General features: G+C 35.5%; 1 protein-coding gene across 15 annotated transcripts in view; it reads left to right on the top strand.

The window, feature by feature from the left end:
* The window catches only part of PATJ (PATJ crumbs cell polarity complex component), a 390,464-nt gene that overhangs the window by 142,685 nt on the left and 223,654 nt on the right, over positions 1–24,125 (top strand). For all 15 annotated transcript variants that reach the window (XM_060410212.1, XM_060410237.1, XM_060410189.1 and 12 more), the window contains 5 exons: positions 3,638–3,709; positions 5,143–5,320; positions 10,957–11,067; positions 15,272–15,349; positions 22,985–23,084. In XM_060410212.1, the coding sequence (XP_060266195.1) occupies positions 3,638–3,709; positions 5,143–5,320; positions 10,957–11,067; positions 15,272–15,349; positions 22,985–23,084 (539 nt within the window). The remainder of the gene's footprint in view (positions 1–3,637; positions 3,710–5,142; positions 5,321–10,956; positions 11,068–15,271; positions 15,350–22,984; positions 23,085–24,125) is intronic.

Here is a 24,125-nt window from a genome sequence, read left to right on the forward strand (position 1 = left end):
ATTGACCATGTTTAATCAAAGTGCAAATTATAAAATTAGAGTTTAGAATTCTCTTGTGAAAGATTCAAGTACATTTGGGCAAATTTGCATCTTAATATGTGCAGTAAAAGTATTTTACTTTCTCCATTAAATTTTAATTTGGGTTAAAAGGTATATGCATTCATCAGTGTAAAGTGACTACATTATTTTGGATAGTTGCTCATCTCCTGTGACTTTCTTTTTAAAACTAATCACACTATGGTTTTGAAAGTTTTATCTCTCTTTAGGTATGAAATAGTGTGAATAGAATATGTTCATCAGTTTCCTGAAAAATAATAATATACTTTGAAAAAGACTATCTAACGGAATAATCCTTTTGTTACAGATTTTCTTAAAGAAAACTAAAACTTTACATATTTTAGATAACATTTTTCTCCCTTCATTTAATATTATATGTAAAAGTCAGCAGTTTAGGATATTTTTTATTTTATTTTTTTAAAAAGAAAAGCATATAGCCCATACCAATGTGAAAACTTGACTTCCATTCTATCTTAGGTAATTTTAAATTTAAGAATTTAATTCTTATAATGATATTATGTATGTGCCATAATAAAAATATGTACATTTTTTTTCTTAATATATTTCATGAACTGTTTCTTACCCACAAAATGTATGAATTTTTTCCTTCACCCACCAACCAATTTTCTGATTCTTTGGCCAATGTGTCCTACAATTTATTTCCGTTCTGACATTAACTGCAGAGTTAGTACAGCCCCCACAGGTTAAAGGCTCAGTCCCATAAGATTGTCCCAATTTCAGAAGCCAGGCACAGATTCCAGGTGCCAGTTCTACTTCTGACCAACTGACTATGAGTTGGGGGTTCTCATATCACCTTCCTGAGGTTCAGTAATTTGCTGCTGCTGCTGCCAAGTCGCTTCAGTCATGTCCGACTCTGTGAGACCCCATAGACAGCAGCCCACCAGGCTCCCCCGTCCCTGGGATTCTCCAGGGGGGAACACTGGAGTGAGTTGCCATTTCCTTCTCCAGTGCATGAAAGTGAAAAAGTGAAAGTGAAGTCGCTCAGTCATGTCTGACTCTTCGCGACCCCATGGACTGCAGCCTATCAGGCTCCTCTGTCTATGGGATTTTCCAGGCAAGAATACTGGACTGGGGTGCCATTGCCTTCTCTGCAATAATTTGCTAGCATGGCTTATAGAACTTAGGAAAGTGCTTCACTATTACTGCTTTATTGTTAAGGATACGGCTCCGGAATAGCCAAATGGAAGAGATGCATAAGTTGAGGAAGGGAGTGTGTGGGATGAGAGAGCATCCATGCTTTCTTGGGGGCGCATCACCTTCCCAGCACTTTAATGTGTTCTCTAACCCGCAGGCTCTCTCAACTCTGTTGTTCGGAGGTGGGGAGAGGTTTATGGAGGCTGCATTATGCAGGCACAATTGATTACATCATTGGCCATTGGTGATTGAACTCACTTCTAGCCCCTTTCCAGAGGTGGGGGTGGGGTGGAAAGTTCTAGCTCTAAATACATGGTTGTTTCAGAGAAGGAAATGACACCCCTCTCCAGTATTCTTGCCTGGAGAATCCCATGGACAGAAGAGCCTGGCAAGCTACTGTGTATACCTAAATATAAATTCAAGTGAAAAAATTTAAGAGAAATGGATATTGGTTGAGCCTCAGTTAAATGCCAGTAATATTTCATTTAATCCTTGTTGCTGTTATGGGATAATCAAAATATGAAAGTTTATGCTATGATTACCACTAGCCAATGAACATATATGTACATGTGCAAAAAATAACATGACATCATAAAATGAAGACTTAAATTGGTGGAATCATGGGTATATCATTTAGTGATTGCATTCAGCTGTTTATAAACTGAACCTCCCTCTTTATTCCCACACCCTTCCCCCTACAACTGTTAGTGTGGCTTAACTCAGCTGGGGCTTGATTTCTTCCATGTAGAAAAGTCCTGAAGAAGTCCTGCCAGGGTCTTGGACACCTTCTTCCTTTCTGCTCTGCTGTCATGAGTGAATTGCTTTAGTTCTCATTGTGTCTTCATGATTTTAAGATGGATGTTCCATCACCAATAATCACCTCTGCCTTCTAGGCAAGAAGGGAAAGAGCAAAGAGCAAAAGGTTCCTGTCAGCTGATTCTCCCTCCACTTTATGAGTTTTCCTGCAAGTCTCATCCAAGGACTTTTGCTTCCTTGTTGCTGATCAGAGCTCTTGCACACAGTTACCATTAGCTAAGAGGAAGTCCAGAAAATTTAGTTTTTTGAAGCTGAGTGTAGTGCCACCTGGAGTAAAGGGGTGTTATATTGGTAAGGAAGATGGGAGACAGGGCATTAGATAAGTAACCAGCAATTATCTGCCAAGTTGTTTTCCTTGAATTTTATGATGCTTTTAATCATAAAAAGTAGACTGGCTAAGGCAAGAAGATTGTCTGCAGTGGGTGAGAAGTTAGTGATCCTTAATGATCTCAGTTCTTTAACTGATTTTCAGATTGCTTAGATCCTTTCACGTTCTCTTTTCAATCATCCTTAAAACTTTGTATCTTAGAAAATTGTAGAGTGACAAGTAGCTGGAGTTTTGTGCTTTTGATAGGACTTATTTGAGAATTCAGAGGAAAATGGAGCATTGAAACTCCATGCTGAAAAAAAGACTTGGATACTGTGGAGAGGTTATGTAGTACCTCTGAGCCTTCTCTGAGCTTCATGTGGAAAATACAGTAATATGACCTGCTGTGCTTACTTCACAGGGGTTTTTGTGAAAATGAAATGGAAGAAGTAGTACCAACATTTTTATATAGAATAATATGATTGGCAGTATATGTTATTTAATTTGATGGTCCAAGGGCACATGCCTATTTTGCGGTACAGGTTAGATGGGAACATAGAAATCCTGGCTCCTCTTCCAGGTCATAGATGATAATGCCTTTACCCTATTAGATAGCATTACTTCTATAACTGCTCTCTAATTCAGCATCCTGCTAGGCAGTTCCATGTTAACAGAATTTGATGGGTGGAAGTATGATGGTGGTAGGTGAGAGGATTATATTGTTTAACAAATCTTTCTGTAAACTGAAAAATACACAAACTGTAAACTGTGGAAACTTCTATAAACTGTGGAAATACACAAAATATTCACAGAATACAAATGACTGGGACATTATTTAGAGAGACAAAAAAATCTAGAAAGAGCAATCATGTTTACTGACTATTTACTTATTTCAGTTGTTTGTGTCAGGTTATACTAGATTGTTAGCTCATCAGTCACAGCAAGTTTTAAGAAATATATTTTATAATATTTAAATGTTGATAGAAAAACAAATGTATAATCATACAAATTCAAACACAGATTTTTAGAAAATAGCATCTATAGTGTCACCAATGAAAGTGTTTATAATCAGTGATTTCCTGGTACTGGCTGGATATTTATTAATTTGAACATTTAAGCAATATATCTTCGTATGGACAGTCAACTATTGATGTAAATATTTTTAAAGCTTAGAAATTAAGAACTTTTAAACTGCATATAGATTGTATAATATAAAACTTTTTAAGACCCTTTAATAATGTGTGTGTTATAAGTTACATGTATGTATGTTTGGTTTTTTTTTTTTCCTTTCTTTCTCCTCAGTGAATTACCTGAGAGAGAAGAAGGTGAAGGAGAAGAAACTCCAAACTTCAGTCACTGGGGACCACCAAGAATGTACGTTGGTAACATCATTGGCTTTCTCAATAGGACAGTGCAACTGGTTGTGTTTTCTTCAATTCTCTGATGATTGCCATAGTTCACATGTACATTGGCCTAAACTGTAGTTGCATTTGGTCTTACCTAGAGGTTTTTAGCCAGGCAAAATGACCGTAACCAGTATTAGGAAAATCATTGTCATACTTTTTCAGAGAAAGGAACTTACAGATGTCCATCTATGAGGAACTAAGTATACTTTCTCACTGTATCACTAAGCAAGGCAGGTAGGGCTGTCTTGAAGGCAGTAAAGCTCTTTTTTCCTTTTAAACAAACAAGAGCAATAGTTGAAGCTTCTGTTACATAGCCCCCTCCTCCTCTTATGTTAGTCCAAGTTTGTGTCTTGTTTGCACCAACAGAGTGTGCTGGGCCCATCCTCTTATGGATACTCTCATTGTTTTATGTAGTAACCAGGGCTGCACTTTATTAAGATTATAAAAGTCTTCCATTAGCTGCTCTTTGTATCTTTACTCATTATTAATTCCACCATGCTACTCACATTGTTTTTATTTTTTGTTTTTTCACTTTTAAGTTTTGTCTTAAAAACTCTTAGCTGTTTTCTGAGCTACTTTTTGGAGTTAATTATTGGCCATGTTTGTACAGTTTGAACAAATTCACAATATTTTGAGTGACAAGTTTTATTCCATACTTTATGAAAATGATGTGGAGGTGGGAAGAAAAGAAAACCTTTCCAGCCTCTGGAGCAATAAAATCTGTCCTCTGCTTAAAGAACCACAGGCTAGCCTGGCTGACTGGGAACAGCAGTATGAAAGAAACAAAGTATGAAAAAAAAAGTAGGAGAAAGTATGAAAGAAAGAGAGAGCGAGAGAGAGAGAAAGAAAGAAAGAGAGAGAGAGAGAAAGAAAGATGGACTGTAGCCTACCATGCTCCTCCCTCCATGGGATTTTCCAGGCAAGAGTTCTGGATCAGGTTGCCATTTCCTTCTCCAATTCTGAACGTCTGTGCTTATTTGCGAAAATGATACATGTGACTTTCTTGATTTTTTTTTTCCCACTCATTTGTTATTTCCTCAATTCATTCTTTGCTAATGTTACATATGATATAGATGAAAAGGACTCATTAGAAAAATATATGGTGGTGGGAGATAGGGATATTGAGATCTAGCTCAATTTCTCAATATTAAGAGTTGTATTTGTTGTTTTAGAAATCATCTTCAGAATATACCATGAAATTGCTTTAAGAATCTAATAGAATTTAATCTCATTCTATAGAAGTGATAGGTTCTTACAATTTAGGAACTAGGTATAACTTCTATAACATTTGTGAAAATGTATTTATATAAAATGAGCGACAAGTATATACACATTGAACACGATGATACAACAAATTTCCTTGTTCATGGGTGAATTCTGTTTTCTTGTTTGTTTTTACAGCGTTGAGATTTTTAGAGAACCAGATGTATCTCTTGGTATTAGTATTGTTGGTGGACAAACTGTCATAAAACGTTTAAAGAATGGAGAGGAGCTTAAAGGTATATTTATTAAACAAGTTTTGGAAGACAGTCCAGCAGGAAAAACAAATGCTCTTAAAACTGGGGATAAAATACTTGAGGTAAATAATGTTAAATTTTTGTTTTTGTTTGAAATGTACTGTAAAACAGTAAACATGTGTGTGCTGTTGGTATATTTTATTCGGATGCCTTCGTTTGTAGGTTTACACCATTTTATGAGATTCTAAAGTTGAACTGTAGTAGTAGTGTTAGTTGCTCAGTCGTGTGACCCCATGGACTGTAACCTGTCAGGCTCCTCTGTCCATGGAATTCTCTAGGCAAGAATACTGGAGTGGGTTGCCAGTCCTTTCTCCAGGGGATCTTCCTGACCCAGGAATTGAACCCGGATGTCCTGCATTGCAGGTGGATTCTTTACCGTCTGAGCCACTAGCAAAGCCTTAAAATGATAAAGGAAAAAGCATCAGCTGGCTGAAGAAACAATTCCACAAGTTGGCAGAATGAGGCAGAAGGTGGGCCTCATGCTTCCCCCACAGTCTTTAACAAACTTTGAATTGTATATGGCAGTGGGAGTGCTGTCCTCCCAGAGTTGACCCCGAAAGTGGAAGATTGTTGGGGGAGGGGTGAACCCATCCTTTACATCTGGCAGGCTTTGCAGAGTGGAGTTTGAAGGATACATTGAAGGCACTGAGAGGTCTAAATCGGATACATTTCTTTGCATTGGGTTAATTGGATGACACCATGTTGCATATCTTTAACCCCAGAATCTGCTTGTCCTTGACTCATGGTTTATGATGCTAAACATCAGCTGTGGTGTTTTATCTCTGACAGTGTGAAAGTGCTCTGGAGATCATGGATTGAAGTCTAGATTGTCCTGTTTGTTTTCTATTCTTGGACAAATTATGAAACATATTTTCAGTTTCCAAACAGAAATGAGCTTTTAAAACTCATATAATCATTGTGAGGATTAAAGAATTGCATAAAACTGTTCTGTGTATACAAATTTGAAGTTATATTCACATTTGTGAAATTGTAAAAAAAACTCCAAACACACTGGAGATAAAGAAATGAAGAAAATGACCACGAATCTCTTCTCTTATGGTGTTTATATGATAGTGGGGGAGATAGACAATATACAAAATAAGTAATATAGAGAAAGGTAGATTGTTATATGGAGCTATGGAGGAAAATAACAGGGAGGAGAATAAGGAATGACAAGTGGTGGTGATAGCAGTTGCAACGAATAGATTTGTTATGGAAGATGATATTGGGACAAATACAGGAAAAGACCAAGTGAACAGTGTGGACACAGAGGGGAAGATGCCTGCAGACAGAGTGAACGGAAGTGCAAAGGCTCTGAGGTGGGAGCTTGCCTGGATGTATTGAAGGAACAGAAAGAGGTCTAGCACTGCTACTATAGGCAGAGTCAACAAGAAAGAAGTTGAAGGAGAAAAGGTAATGGGAAGCTACATTATGTAGAGCTCAGAAGGTTGTCCGCTCTGAATGCACGAGAATCCGTTAGAGAATCATGAATGCATACATATTTTTAAAAAGGGTTATTCTGGCTTCTGGGACAGGTGTAGTTTATTTGGCATTTGTGTGGTACATTGTTTTTGTTTTCCCTACTTATTTGTGATTTTGTTTTAGTTGTATTTTTTAAGCAACATATGACTGGATTTTGCTTTTTTAAAATCTAAATTGATAATATTCATCTAATAAATCATTTATTTTTAATTTTATTACTGATACATATGCACTTAGAACAAAATACAGAAGATAATGTGTAAAAATTAGCTTTTTCCTTTATATAGTGAAATAATTATAAATTCATAGGAAATTGCAAAGAAATATAAGCATAAGGAAGTCCCATGTACTCTCTTCACTTAGCCTCACCCATTGTTAACATCTTACATGACTACAGTAAAAGCAAAAGCAAAATGCTAATATTGGCACAATTCACAGACCTTAGTCAGATTTCACCAGTTATATACATGTACCTGTACCACACGTATGTATGTGTTTATAGCTCTACATAGTTTTATCACATGTGTAACCTTGCATAACCCCACAGCAGTCAAGAAACTCAACTGAATCATCACCACAAGACTCCTTGTCTGACCCCCAAAGCCACTCCTCTCCGCTCCTCTCCCATCTCTAGCCTCTGGCCACCACTATCCTGGTTTTCTGTATTTATAAGTGTGTAATTTTACAGTTGTCATATAAATGGAATTATGCATTCTGTTTCAGTTTGAGGGTCTTTCTTTACTCAGTGCAATTTCTTTGAAGTGCTTTCAATTTGTCAGTCGTTCATCGCTTTTTATGAATGAGTGGTATTCCATGGTATGGAAGTACCACAGTTTAACCATTCACCCGTAGAAAGATGTTTGGGTGGTTTCCAGTTCTTGGCCATTGTGAATAAGCCCTATAAACATTGGTATGTAAGTTCCTGAGTGAAAATAAGTGTCCATTTCTTTGGGATACATGCCTAAGAGTGTAATTGCTGGGTTGTATGTTAAGTTCCTTTCTTAGTGTTAAGAAACCCTCAAACTAGTTTCCAGAATGGCTGTATCATTTTGTATATCCACAAGCAGTTATGAGTGATCCAATTTCTCTGCATCCTCACCAGCATTTGGTATTGTCGCTATTTTTCATTTTAGCCATTCTGGATAGGTACATAGTGATATCATTGTTGTTTTAATCTGTAGTTCCCTAACTGCATTTGAGTAAACTCTGGGAGTTGGTGATGGACCAGGGAGGCCTGGCGTGCTGCAATTCATGGGGTCGCAAAGAGTTGGACACGACTGAGCGACTGCACTGAACTGAACTTTTCATGTGCTTAATTGCCATCTGATTATCCTCTTTGGTGTAATGTTTGTTCAAGTCTTTTGTCTTTTTTCTAATTGAATTGTTCATTTTTTCTTATCTTTTTGAATTTTTTTCTCATCTTTCTCTGCTGTCAGTGAATAAAAAGTATTCTCTCATCTAATCCATCATCACTTTTACACATACTAATAAAAACCCATTGTTTTATCTCAGATTTAATAATTTATATTTCTTCAGACTCACAACAGACCTGCAATGTTAAACTCTAATATATATTCTGTGATGCATAATGAGTCATTTGTTTACTTTTTTCCATGAAAAGCATTAGTTGTCTGTTAGTGAAGTTTAATACTCATTTTTGTCTTAAGACAATTGCACAAAGGGTTTAGGTCCATATAAAGAGCTTTTTAAACTAGAAAGTTTGAGTTTAATTTAATTTTAAATTAAATTAAATGGGTCTTCATCTATGTAAATGGACATTTTTTAGGTTATAATTTTAAAGTTGAGAAAGACTAAGATTATTTTTCTGTTGTAATATGACAGAATTCTCTTCTCTCACTTCTCAGCTTTAGTGATTCCCATTTAACACTGTATAATCTCTGTCGGGGAAAAAAAGCTGATTATTACTGAAGAGGATGTAGTTCTCATATAGCCTCTACTTTTCTTACTGTTGAATGTTACAGGGATCAGGTTTTTCGAAAGAAGCTTCATCAAACTACTGACAGCTTTTAATCACCACTGTAACTTTTTTCTATTTTTTTCATTTACTATTATTCATATCCTTCCTCAACTCAGATGGGAAAAGAGCTTTTCACAGCATTAAAATCTTTATGGATACCTATTAGAATAAAAATCCAGAGTTCTTGCCATGGCCTTCTGGATTTTACATGATGTGGCTTCAGCTGCCTCCCTGACATCCCCTCTTTCTGCCCCCTCCTCTTTCTCTGTTCTTTAGACTCGCCTCCATTTAAATCACTCTAACACACAGGGCTCCCACCTCCTGCCTTCATGCAGTCACTTCTCTGTCCCTCCGCTTCCGGCATGCTCACTTTCTTCCTCACTCCGCTCAGATGCAGTGACTTATCATCCTATCACCCCTGTGCATGTGCTTCCAACTCCTTTGACCTTTCCTTTCACTGAACTTTTCGGGGGCAACCACATCCTAGTTAAGTGCAACTGTTAGCTTATTTTGTGATTTCTTTCTTGATTTGAACCAACAAAGTTATACCAACAAACAAGAAATTGTGACACTCTGAAGCCTTTGGAATTAAAAGTTGTAAAATAGCAAAAAAAAAAAAAAAAAAGCCAAGAAACCAACAAACAAAGAACCCCATGCATACTGTCTGGTCTCATTTTAAATTCACGACTGCTCCCTCAAACGGGTCTTTAATTCTGTCCTGCTGTCCTGCATTTAACAAGCTGTTTCATTCTTCTAAGTAGTTACTTCAGACCTCCTGTGCTTCCTTCCTTAGTCTTCATCTCAGTTGATGGTCCTTCTTTCTTATTTCATTGAGAAAAGAGGAGTCCTCGAAAGGGGCCTCCCTCTTGCTCCTTCTACATCCTTTTTTTCTACCTGTGCTTGTTGCAACAGATGAACTGTTTGTGTTTCTTCTATCTGGAGTCTGTCTCTCTAACTTGTGCAGCAGAAGTCATTCCATCTTCACTTTCCAAGGGTTTGCTTCTGCAGTCATCACTCTTCTCTACCTTCATTTTTCCTCTCCTCTGCATCATCATTGTAGTATATCCCATCTTAAAAAAGCAAAAACCAACCTTGATTCCACTGCACCCACATTCCTATTTCTTTGATCCCCTTGTAGCAAAACAACATTCACAAATTGTCATTATCCTCTGCCTGGAATATGCTTCCCTGGTGGCTCAGATGGTAAAGCGTCTGCCTGCAATGTGGGAGACCTGGGTTCAATTCCTGGGTCGGGAAGATCCCCTGCAGAAGGAAATGGCAATCCACTCCAGCACTCTTGCCTGGAAAATCCCACGGAAGGAGGAGCCTGATAGGCTACAGTCCATGGGGCCGCAAAGAGTCGGACACGACTGAGCGACTTCACTTCTTCTTCTTACTTCTTCTGACTGGAAACCACCTCAACTTTTACCAAGGCTTCCTTACATTATGAGTTTGAAGAATTCATTCTGTTAAATAAATGCACTTGATAAGTAGAATGCTCTTTGAGACTATGGGCATGTTCACAAGTTATCCTCTCTCAGATTTGAATAATGAGATGTTTACACTTTACCCAAATTTGTTGAATGCAGAACTCTTTTAGTAAAAGAACCTGGTGGGAGGGGGTTCATGTTTGGGAATGCATGTAAGAATTAAAGATTTTAAAATGTAAAAAATAAAAAACTAAAAATAAAAATAAAAAAATAAAAAAAAAATAAATAAAAAAAAAAGCAAAAAAAAAAAAAAAAAAAGAACCCATGGGTGTTTTCATACTTCTTTTTTGAACATAATTTGAGAAATGTTCAACTACTCAATTTGATAATGGGCAATTTGCTTAAAATACCGTTCTTCTTAGTTTAGTTGAGAGAAGATGAGTCCAAAGAGATCCCCAGCCCCTACCCCCATTCAGAATTGTGTCCTCTAATAGTGGCAGAGGTGACTCAGAAGCTTCTTAAGTTTCTGTTATTGATTAGGCTACATAATTATTTTTAACCTCAGCCATTGTTATTAAGGTATTTTTCTTATTTACTTTTGTTGAAGGTAAGATGTTAATTTTCTTAAACATGGTCTCCTAAAACAGCAAAGCTTTTTATGTGCCAGTGTTATTTTTTTTTCTAGCTGTCATCTAATTCATTCAACTCTGGCTGTTCTCATAACTAGATAATATGCATGAACTTGAATTAACTTATCCACAAGATCTGCTGCCTTGCTAACTGAAATAAATTACTTCTGTGTTTTTAGGTGTCTGGAGTGGATTTGCAGAATGCTTCACACAGAGAAGCGGTTGAGGCCATTAAGAATGCAGGAAACCCTGTGGTGTTCGTCGTTCAGAGCTTGTCATCCACTCCAAGAGTAAGCTTTAGTTTACATATTCAACAAGTTTACAAATAGTCTCTAGATCTGTGGATCAAGCTTTTGCCTCCAAGTGTTAATATTTTCCAACATATTTTTTACTGTTATTCTACTATTGCTTAAAGGAAGTTAGCTTTGTAAAAATTTAATTATTAGCTTCAGTTTTCCATTTTTTTCTCTGATTTCAATCTCCTGGTCAAATTTGAGTTATTCCAGTGTACAATGGAGTCCAACAGACCTATTTTCCACTCTTTGATTCCCTATTTACCAGGTTTGCTAATTTGGAGGCAAGTTACTTCACCTTTCTGAGCTAGTTACTTTGTCTATAAAACACTTCCAACACAGAGAAGGTCGGTTATAAAAACATTCTAGAGGGACTATCAAATGGTCTGTGTATCTATTATAGCATGTAAAAATTCAAATGTGTTGCACTGAATGTTCTGTTGGAGATTCTGAATTTACAAAGAACAGTATTTCATCATAGAGTGTTTTCCTGTAATAAACTACTCATTTGGTATGGAATTAGAACTCTGATACACAGATGTCAGTGACAGGATGTGTATTTTATATTGCAATATGAAGCAGAAATGTCACCAGTAAGCCCTGTAACCGAAAGCTATGTTTAATTTTCTATATTTTAGAATGGAAGACAGCTGTTCAAAACACAGGCACTTCTGAACAGTAGAAAAACTGCATAGTTTTTAAAAATATGCTTTTCAGTCCACTGAAATGAAATGCTTTTCAACCTTTTTTTATATCAAGGCATACAGAAAATAATATTTGTATAGCAAACTGGGTAAACAGATATCTGGCTGTCCCAGGGGCAGGGGGCATCAATGTGTATTTTTTGCATGCTTATAGCCTCCCCATACCCAGGGGGCTGCAGCCTCACCCCATATGGGCAGCTCTGCTGTGCACTGTACTTGCAGCAAGGTCCCTTCCAGACTTAATGCTAGTTTATACCATCAAGACTAATTGAGAGAGGGAAGCAGAATAAAGTCTTCACATTTTTTTTATGCAGTTTGAAATTCTAGATTTATTAGAATCCACCCTTAAGCTCTTAGGATACTGAGAAAGTTGTTGAAGCCATCACTTTTATTTCTGGAGACTGAATTTAATAGGAATGTTGGCCAGATTTTCCCTGCCAAATGACAATTCCAGAGAAACAGTTCTGAGCCAGAATGAGCCAATGATACATTTATACGGCCACTTGTGAATGCTTCGCCAAAAAATATTCAAAGTATTTTATTAGGTTATAAGGTCAGCTATAAAGGCCAAGCTTTTAATCTAGTCTTTGTTGGTGAGCTGTGGTGGAAGTTTTCATTTGAGTGACCAGTACAATATTTTCAACTGCTAAAAGAAGAAATAATGTCTTCAGCATTACTACATGCCCAAGTCACTTATCCCTCAGGCAGCATCACAGAGTGTCACGTTCATCGAACATTGAACTGTCTATGGTTCTAGCCAAAGAATGGTGATGATATTAATGTCCATTACTTGCTCCATTTTTTTCAGCACAAAGTTGATTCCACCCGAATAAGGCAATGAAAGGAACCAAGCTTCATATTTTTGTATCTTTGGCTTGCTTATTCTTACATTTATTATTGGTCATCACAGAAATAGAAAATATAGCCAAATTCTTAATCATTTTTGATCAGTTTAATTAAACTTTGAGACTTTCTTCAAAACTCCCAAGGAAGTCATTTCCTAATATTTGGCCATCAAGGTCCTATGTCTAAATGTGCCTTGAAAAAGAAAGTGTTAGTCGCTCAGCTGTGACTTTGAGACCTCATGGATTATAGCTTGCCAGGCTCCTCCCTCCATGAAATTCTCCAGGCAAGGATACTGGAGTGTGTAGCCATTCCCTTCTCCAGGGGATCTTCCAAACCCAGAGGCTGAACCTGGGTCTCCTGCATTGCAGGTGGTTTCTTTACCATTTGAGCCATCAGTGAAACCTTCATGAAAATTCTCATGAGCATGATAGATTGAGCGTTGGTGTTTATGTTTGCACTTTTTTAAAAAGTTTTACTTTTTTTAATATTTGTGCTTTTAATAGGTGCTTTAGGAGCTTTTTTTAAAGCTTTTTCTCCTAAATTTCTCAACTACATTTTCAGCACGCTAGAAAGAAATATTTATATCTACTTAGATTTACTTGGTATATGCTTATTTGAGAGCAGAATTCATGATCTATACTGTACACCTCAATAGAAAGTTTTTATGCCAAAGTAATTTTTTCTACTTATAATTGCATTTCACAGTAGCATTAAGGTTTTCTCTGTATATCCAAAACCAAACCTTTTTAAAATTGGTATCATTCTTTCAGTTCACTAAATTTATTATCATGTGTTGTTTTCTTTTTTCCTGTCTTCCATTTGTATTTCCCTAATATCATTGTTTGATAGTGGCATCTAAATGTTTTTGGACGTGTTCATTTTGTGTATTAGTCATATAGAAATATATTTTTTACTTTCATAAGAAACATGTGCTCTCCTACTTTTCATAAAGATGTGGTCTTTTTTGGTGGGCCATTTGTCTTCCAAAGTTTGCTAATGATATGTGTAGAGAATAATATTTCTGTGGTATTTGAAAAACAAATGGTATAAACCTTATGAATGGCAGCTAACTTTTATTCCATTTCAAAGCTTCTGCCATTTAACTTTAGCTGGTTTTTCCATAGGAGAAAGTAGGTCCAGTATAGGCAGGTGTTACGACTTTGTAGGGAGGTGGAGTGTTTTAAAGTCTTCAGAATTAGAAACATATACCTGTAGATCCACTGGTTTTTGAACTCTGACTTAGGTTGTCCTGTGTATTAAATAGAGAAATGAATATTAAGCACAGTCTCTATTCACATAAGAAGCCACAGATATAAATTAATTTATCACTGCTATTGCTTTTTACTTTAGAGAAACATTTCTGAGATGGTCTCACTTATTCCAAAATTAATTTATTCGCTTAGACTCTAAAAGTAGAGAAGAATTAATCGTAAATTGCCTTTTTGAGAAAAGTGCTTTTTTTTGTTTTTTAAATTATCCCTAGGGAGGCAGTTCCTTTAATTTTCTGAGTAAGGAGATTTATTTTTCCTTTTAATCTGCATATCTGTCATCAGATTTTATGCCAATTACTTGTGTTAGCTATTTGAGGAGTCTTTAAAATAATCACTTTTAATAATACAAAATAATTTTGTATTTTCTTAAGGTATTTTACAGGTAGTTTTACAAAAAGAAATGAGTCAAAAAATAATCTGTGCTGTTAGCACCATTAAGAATTAAAATCATTTCTATGAAATTGAACTGTTTGACTCACTTATAAGCATTTATTGAACACTACTATGTGGTGCTTTTTCTGAGCGTCAGGGTTATAGTGATAAATAACCCTAAATTCAGCTCTAATTGAGCTATTATCCAGGGGTGTAAATAGCTTTGTATAATTTATCTATATGCTAACAGTGATGGTTAAGTATTTATTGAATGTACACAGTGGGCTAGCTACCATACTCAAACTGTATGAAGATATTACATAAGAATGATTATTGCAACATTGTTTGTAGAAGAGAAAATTGGAAATGAAGTATGAAAATCCCATGAAAAGAATGACTGACAGCAAGAAATGTTATATATCCATGAAAAGAAACATATCATAATCATTCCAGGTGACAGGATTTACAGTTCATTAAGTAAAAAAGAAAAAGTAATATTTACAGAGGCATCCATTTTTTACATTAAGAAAAGTAAAGTCAAAGCCTCAAATAAGTGGGCTGAAGTGATATTACTTCAGTGTTAGCTGCCCTTGGTGACTGGAATAAACATATACAATAACCTTAAAAAAAAACCAAAACACCAAAAAAGCAAGACTTGAGCTGGAGTACGCTGATGAATAAGGTAGATCAATGAAATAAATGTTACATCCAGCATTATAGGAACTAACTTTCTGGATCTAAAGAAGCCTGTGAATTTATTGTCCCTTGATGCTTCACACAAACACACACACACATGCAGGCATGCACATTTGGGTTATATAACTTGCTAGATGTCCTGAGTTGTGTTGTTTGCCTTAACTATACTTCTCATATCTTTACGTTTTGGATGAAGTTAGAGATATAGTTATATAGGATTTTAACTCTTTTTTTTTTTAAATGCATGGAGCAATGTAATGATTGTGACATTTAAATTCTTTCTTTCTCTCTTCCTTGTCTTTGTGGTGACAGGTCATTCCTAGTGTGCATAGCAAGGCCAAAAAAATCACTAATAACCAGGACCAAGACACCCAAGAAAAAAAAGAAAAGGTAACCTAACCTCTTAAACTTTTAAAAATGTTTTTGGTTTCTTTTTGCATATCTGAGCTGCAATTAATATGTGTTTTTTGGGATGAGTATCTGGGTAGAAGTATGGTAGGTTTAGGACTCTCCTGGTGGCTCAAACATAAAGAGTCTGCCGGCAGGAGACCCAGGTTCGATCTCTGGGTTGGGAAGATCCCCTGGAGAAGGGAGTGGCAACCCACACCAATATTGTTGCCTGGAGAATTCCATGGACACAGGAGCCTGGTGGGCTACAGGCCATAGGTTTGCAAAGAGTCAGACACGACTAAACGACTTTAAGTTCACTTCACGGTAGTTATAATGTCTCCTTTCTATGAACATACCTAATTCTGGCCTGGATGAGGGCCTAGTGAAGTACAGGTGTGAGATGTCATGAAGCCATTATCAGCCATTATCATCTTTTTCTAAATCCTAAGATATTAAGTTGAATTTCTATTGTTTAGTATTGTTTCTTTTTTAGCTTCCAAATGATTTATTTTTATTAAAAATGTATTTTTAATTTCCATACAAATATTTTTAAAAACTTATTGCTGTTATTTTCAAACCTATTTCAGTTATAACCACAAATTGTATTTTATATAATATCTTGTACCTTGCACATTGGTTGAGACTTTTTTTATGGCCTAGCACATAGGTATTATAAATGTATATTTGTGATTTAAAAGAATAGCTATTATCTAGTTACAGATTTTTATACAGAGTTATTAGGGAAAACTAACTAACTGGGTTATTCAGGTATTCTATATGCTTACTGATTTTTTTGATCAGAGTAACTCATCTTCCATTTTGATGGTTAAATTAATCTACTTTTCATGTAGTTTTTCAGTTTTTATTTTATATTTTTCAAGATAATTTATTAGGTTAAATTTAAAAATTTAATATCCTCATAGGGATATAATTGACCCTTTCATTAATATGTGGCCTTACTAAGTAGTGCCTTAGTATCTAGTTCATCCAATATCCTTGAATAGGACAGATTTCCTTTTATATTGTTGTCTGATAGTTTGTCTTGGAAATTTATGAGCCACACAGAATGAATTCAAGTCTCTAACCTAGTGGATCTGGGCTTGTAAGGAATTCTCAGGGGACATCTTTTTTCTTTTTCTTTTGTTTCCTTCCATCTCATTTTAAGACCAAGGCCAGGAAATATTCCTGTTGTCTTCTGTAATCAAAATTTTGTTTTATTTGCTTTATTTTAAACTTTACCCATTGAAAGTTTCACCCCATTAAAGGAAAAAAAAAAAAGCTATGCCTGATTTGATCACTTGGGAATACTTTATTTACAGAAATGTATGAGGGCTAATCAAGACCCCTTGAGGATTTGGGGAGAAGGGTTCTTGAAAAGGATAAGTAATTAGGATAGGAATTAAGTTGGTACCGAATTATAGAACTATCTGTTTTATCCTGGTTGTCTACCTTCTCAGTTCAGACCTTAATCCCAAATGTTATATTCAGATTAGCAGTAACATGCACTGTGTGTTCAGGATTCTGTGGTTTGTTTTTGGCAACTGCCAGTAAACACAGATAATGTGTAGAATCTAGAAGTTCATGGTTATAGTTGCAGAGGTATTAGTTTGTACAAGTTGCAAGTCATCTCTTGCAAAATACTTTAACCTGTTTGTCCTTTTTTGCAGGGATTGGGTTTTGGGGGTTGATATCTTTAGTCCTACTTCACACCTTGTTTAACCTCAAATAGAAACTTTGGGCTAATTAAATTTCTAGCTCTCACTAGATAAAAATGAGTACATACTGCATGATTATATTTATATAAAAGTTGAGAAAATATGTTTTTGTAGTGACAAGAAGATCATTGGTTCAGGAGAATAGGGTGCCAGGGAAGAGGGTGATTAAAAAGAGTCATGAAGAAACTTTTGGGGTGATGGTTACATGTTCATTATATTAATTATGGTGGTGGATTTGAATTGTACACTAAAATCTGTGCAATTTTTTAAGTCAGTTATACTTCAGTATATTGAAGTGAAGCTATTTAAGACAAAAATTCCCTGTTTTTCTGGAGCTTGCATTTTACTAGGGCAAAGCAAACAATATAGAATTCAGTGACTGCTAACTTTAAAGCAATATGGGAATGAGACCTGAAGACCCACAAAATATAACATCTGGTACATAAGCTCAAAGAAGGGAGATGATCTATCTCATAATTGCTCTTTTTCTGCATCGCCCAGAATGCTGCCGGCCACCTATTAGGCATACAATGCATGTTTATTGCGTAAATAAAGAATCCTAAAAACAGAACAAAACTAAATCTCTGGTTTCTGGTCACTAAGGATTGGCACATGCCCTCTGGGGATTTACCTTCTGATTTGGAATTTATGGTTGTTTCTGGCCTCAGTTATAAAAATATAGTTTTGATTTTTTATCTGTGATATACATATATATGTGTGTGTGTGTGTGTGTTTTAAAGAAGGGCTTCTCAGAATATTTAGTCTGTCTTATTGCTGGAATTGTGTTGATTCATGTATTGATTCAAATATCTGAACATTAATTGATTGTCTATTGGAAACCGATAGTGTTACAGTCTCTGTGCTATAGTCGGTGGATATAACATCAAAAAGGAAACAGACAACAGGTTGTGGAGATATGGACAATAAACACACAGATGAATACAAAGTGGTTACTGATTTAAATACTTTGGGGAACAAGGTAATTAATTGACTAAGGAAAATTCCACATGAGATTTCATGAAGGAAAAGATAAATGTATGATACTTATCAACTCTGGTGCATTAAATCAAATTGAATTTCAATATATAGCAAGGATATTTGCATTCAAAATTTTTAAAAAATCCAGTAAGAGCCCAGTAAAACCAAAAGTCAATGTATAATAAGTCTACCCAGCTGAATTCCTTGGCGTGGAGAAGAAGTCATCACTAAGTTAACATGGCAATAGTTAACAATGCAACCATAAACCCCAAATCAGAAGGTTAAATGGAACACAGGAAAATGACTTTTCTCTGGACAGCATTTGGCAGTATCTGGTGACCTAAGCCAGAGATGTTTGTTTTATTTTTAGTTTATTTATTCAATAAATATGTATTGTGTGTCTATTGGGTACCAGGCAGTGTATCAGATAAGTGTACCAGATAAGTGTACTTATCTTCCCATAAGTACCAGGCCTTATGGGAAGATGACAGTTAGCCATGTTAGTGAATCTTTGGAGAATTCAGAGGTGATTATTACCCCCAGTGGACAGAGGAGCCTGGTGGGCTACAGTCCATGGGGTCTCAAAGAGTCAGACATGACAGAGCACAGCACAGCAGTATATTGTTGCCGCAAAGCACTCCCACTTGTGAGTCAATTGATCATATGAGAATCTACATCTCCATTACAGGATGATGTTTCAGTGGTTACAGGATGTACTTCACTATGCTACTGTTCTCTGTGATTATAGCTTGTGTACAAAGCATTATTCTACACCCTGGAATGACAAATTACCTTCACTCCAAGAAGTGCATATATGAATGTGATATGTAGTGAAATAACTGGAAGTGTAATTGGTATGATAGAAATATGCCCAGAGTACTAGGGGAGACGTTTGCAAAGACGGGAGGTCACGTGATGACTAAACGCTCTCTTTAACAGTTATTATTGGTAGAAATAATTCCTTTTAGGCATTTTTTTTCCTCCTTAATACAAAAGCAATCATGCTCTCTAGAATTCCTGACCGTCAGAAGGGAGACAATAAAAATCACTTGAAACTATTAGTAGAGGTGTAGGTTAGAAATAAAAATTTGGGCTTGAAATTATTCACATTAAAAAAGATAGAGGAAGAAAGTGACTGAAAAACTAAAAAAAAAAAAATCAAGCAGGTCTTGAGTAAATCTCTAGTTTTTTCTCATTTTGTTTTATTTCAGTTCAGTATTTTCTGACCTCTTACATAGAATGTGGAACATCAGACTTCACAGAAATGCTGTTATCAGCTGTAGATTCATAACTCTTTGGTATTTTCTTTCTAAATTTTCTTCAGTATTATTTCATATGTTTTCTTTCTTTTAAGAAAATTGTGGACAGTCTTCACCACTGGGAGATGTCATTAATAGAGTAGTCCTCTGTAGTTAGTTATCTTCGTTTTCTTTTTGTGTATTACCCAAATGAAAATGCTGTTTCCCACTAAACATAGTAACATAGTAATCCCTAAAAGTATGGTTACATTAACCTTATAAAAATATATCTATCCCAAATAAGTATATTTTATTATATGTGAAAGATTACTCCAATAAGGTTGCTATTAAGGCATGCACCTATTCCAAGGGAAAAATCTGGATTTGTCAGACTCTGGAACTAAGAGGAACCTCATGAAGGTATTTGCAAAGATCAGAATGATCTCTTGTGACCCTCTTGATGACACTTAGAGTATTATAGGATGCATGCTCTCTGATTATTCTTAATAGCAACAAATAAAACAGCATTCTATCAGGGATACTCTACATTGTGCTAATGTTTAGAACTGGCTGATAATTCTCAGGCTAATGTGTATCCAATTGTGATACACGCATGTACAGCATGTGGACATGTGGCTATCATGCAACATTAGTATAAATGTTTTTATTATCTTATATATTTTTGTTTTATAGTAACACACCAGTGAGATCAAGGAGATCAGGGAGAAGGTATAAGCATTTCTAATTAAAATTACCAAATCATTTTGACTTTGTGAATCTAGATTCACATATAAAAATGCTTCTGAGTTAGTTGTTTCTGTGAAAAGGGATTTCTTAAAAGACTGGCACATCTAAAGTAATATACGTTTAGTTTCACTATTTCTTAAAAAACTCGGGGAATATTAGATTTAAATAATGCTTCTTAGTCTCTAACCAATCAGAAAGAGAGACTTTAAAAGACTGAGTTTTTAATACCCCCAAAGGTAGGAGGATATTTTGTGCTCACAATGAGGTAAGAGACTTTCTCCTTTTCAGATACACAGAGGATTTCAGCTTTTGTCCTGTAACTTTAGCCATGTGTCAGATGTAGACACAAAAATGCAAAAACACTGGTCTGTCTGGCAAAAAGCTGTTCTTTACATTGGAACTGAGACATGTTCTTGTACAAAAGGACATCCAGGCAAACAATCTAAAAACATGTTTGCTGTTTTCTCTCAATCAAGAGACAGTAGATGCCCAAAGAACCAGTATGTAATAGATCCTCATCATTCCAATAAGTATCACTAAATTGCCAGATCATAAAACCAGACTCCACTCATTACTTCTAATGGTGAATAATTTACAGCTGAAGTACAAATCAGAACCAAAGCTAGCTTAATATTAGAAACAACAACAACCACAAAATAGAATTGAAAATTAAAAAATGGAAAAACAGTTAAAAAGACAAAGTTCTGTTGCCATTGGGAATTTACCATCGGAACCAGGAAATCATGTCTATGGGCTTAAACAGTTTATGGGATTGTATGTCTCAGCCATCACAGTTCATTGTCTCTGGAAGATGAGTATACTTGAACATATCAGTGGGGCTTTCAAGACTGACTAATAAAATTAAAGAAAAGAAACTTGACCTTTGAAATTATGCAGAATGTAACAGTGCCAGATGTTTATTAAAATTACCAACATGGGAACCTAAAAGGTGGTTATCCTGGTTCAGAGAGAATTGGAGAGAGTATTTATATTTACTGAAAAAAATGTTTAAGATTCAAATTTAGACACTAAACTTGTTAATGTCTTATAAGGTAATGCAGCTATAATTTGTTAAAAGAACTTACATTTCTACAAGACATCTAAATGCTCTCTTTACAAAATTTATCTATTTATGTATTTGGCCGCACTGGGTCTTTGTTGCAATTCATGCGCTCTTGGTTGCTGCCCATGGGCTTTTCCTGGTTGCGGCAAAAGGGGGTTGCTCTCTAGTGGCAGTGCATGGGCTTCTCATTGTGGTGGCCTCTCCTGTTGTGGAGCATGAGCTCTAGGGGAAGGGTTTCGGCAGTTGTGGTGCGCAGGCTTAGTTTTCCCACGGCGTGGAGGATCTTAGTTCTTGGACCACGGATCGAACTCATGTTCCCTGCATTGCAAGGTGGATTCTTAACCTTGGACCATCAGGGAAGTCCTGAATATGCAATGCTCTTGAACAAGAATGGTTTGTGTTACTGTCATTTTTCTCAATGTTAATATGTCAGAGAACTGGAACAACATGAATGACAACCAGTGATTTGCTCATTCAGCAAACAGTTAAGGACTGTTCTCAGAGCTGAGCATGTCCTATGGTCTGTTTTCTCTACCCTCACAGAAGTTCTGTTCACCCTGGCCCTCACTATGCATACTTGCTCCAGCCTTTGTTGCCACAGTGAGAGCCTGGACCTGCCTACACTCTTCTCCCATATGTGGTAGAAAGATGCCTGGACATCTGGCAACCCACATTCATACCGTAGGGAGCCCAGAATATGCTTATCCTACATTCTTTGTCAGCATGTTGGTAGAAGTGAAATAAATAGGTCATATAAACAATTGCCCCTTAAATATACTTTTTAAAGTGCTATTAAAGAGAATTCATATCTTTTACTACTATTTTAAAAGCTAGCTCTCCTTGTCCTTAGCTTTGTCTTTCACTTAGAATGACCTTTGATTAGATGTTATCCTAAATAAATTTGAGTGTGTGTTTTTCCTTATGGATGCCAAACAGTGTTTTCCATTTTGGAGGAATTTATTACATGTCTGCTTTCTGTAATGGACCAGTCATTGTCCATTGACTGAAGTGAATCCTGCCATTAGTGGCTTTGTCCTATAAAGCATAATTGATTGTGCTTTATTGAAATCCTGTAGCAAAACAAATCTTAATTCAGTTATTTTGGCATCTGTAGGGAGCTTGGGTATATCGGCTCCTATTCTTTCCAGCAGCTTGCATCTCTCCGTAGTTTGGCATGTTTTATTTTTCCCAGCATTTAAGAAAAGGTCTGCATTGTATAAAGGTAATATGATCATAAAGTCTACTTTAATTAAGTCTCTTTAAACCAAATATTGATATACTGTATCATTTGGTTTGTAAATGTAAAGAATGCATATACAGAAATACAAAAGGTATTCATCGTAAAGCTTTTTCTCTCTCTTTTTAAAACATTGAAATATGTGTTAACTATTTACAAATTATAGATGAATACCTCTTCAGTTAGAAAGTCTTGATATTTCAAGTGTTTATAACGAATGAAATCTGTACCTTTTATAATTGAATAAAAAGTTGAAATAATCATAAGATTAACACATTGGGTCATTTTTATATCTAAGACATTTTTGAAATGTCTCTCATTTGAGTTATTTGGTCAGAAACAAAGAAAACTAACTCTCAACAGTGTAAAGAAGATACATATAATTGATTTTGTCACTGGAGAAAAGAATGCATGCTTCTGGGAGGGTCAACAGTTTTAAAAGTTGTGCTTTTGAATTCCTGTTTTCTGTATTGGTGTATTTATATCACATAGTCACTTTGCATAATACCATAGAGAATAAAAAAATTATAATCCTAGTGATATGATGAAAGTTGGATACAGTCAAAATATTTACAGATTATCTTTTAATCCTGTTTGTCATTGAGGAAGAGGTTGAACAAAGGCAATTAACTCTTCTCTCAAATTTTGCATCTTCAGAGGCGAGGAGCTGCTCCACCGCCAATGAAACTGCCTCCTCCTTATAGAGCTCCATCTGATGACAGTGATGAGTCTGAAGAAGAATGTGCATTTACTAACAGTGAGTTCCTTTTCATTGTTTGGGATAGATGCATAACATTAAGTTATACTTTAATGATTGTTGTAAATTATCAAATACAGTGGTGTGGGTTCTTAGAAAATGTGTATGAACATATCTTGCTGAAAAAGAAAATTCAGATCTCCTAACTTTTGTGACTTTATTTTCCTAAGCTTTTGCCTTTGACAATATAACAGAGTGAATATCAAAGGCAACTGGGTGGTAAACTTTTATCTACAGTCCATCCTAGTCTTACTATTTGGTTGTGAATATAGAAATGGTAAGAAGTCCTTGAAACTGGAGTTTGACCAATAGTAATCAGAGTTGAATGTAGATGTTAGTCCTTGATTACGTGCTGTGCCCAGATGAATGGTGATATTGACAATGCAAAATTATAGAAGGCCCACCAAGTCATAATCTTCGCCTTTAAATGTCTTTCATGATGTCCTTTTACATTAGTTGCATCAAGTATACATTTACACATATTTAAAGGAGGCTTTATTTAAAAGCATTTACATTCCTTTTAGGCATGTAAACTATATGTAGTTAGATCTCATTGCTGTTGTATACAGAATTTGTTTCGGAGTGATGAAAATGCTCTAAAATTAGATTGTGATGAGGTTGCACAATTTGTGACTATACTAAAACCTACAGGATTATGCATTTACACGGTTGGCTGTAATGGTTTGTGGAATTTATATACTTTAAAATAATATTTTTCCTTATATAGAAAAGGAATTTGATACAGACATTGAAAGAGTGAAAATTTGGTCTCCAGTGTTTCATAGTGTGTGACCTTAAGTATTCCTTCTTCTATGAAAATAATGGTACCTATTTTATAGCGGTTGTGATGAGGATTAAAATATGGTGATAAGGCTGTTAGCCTTTTATATTGTGAATCTTCAAAAAGTATTATAAAGTTGACTATAACTTTATAATTTTCTAAATATATAAATAAAATATAAAAATAAATATAAATAAACAATTAGGTTGACTTTATAAAAACTTGCTTTGTACTTTGTGATTTTATAGAGCACTTTCTCG

Source organism: Ovis aries, chromosome 1 (genome assembly GCF_016772045.2).
Source record: "Ovis aries strain OAR_USU_Benz2616 breed Rambouillet chromosome 1, ARS-UI_Ramb_v3.0, whole genome shotgun sequence".
Classification (NCBI taxonomy): Eukaryota; Metazoa; Chordata; class Mammalia; order Artiodactyla; family Bovidae; genus Ovis; species Ovis aries.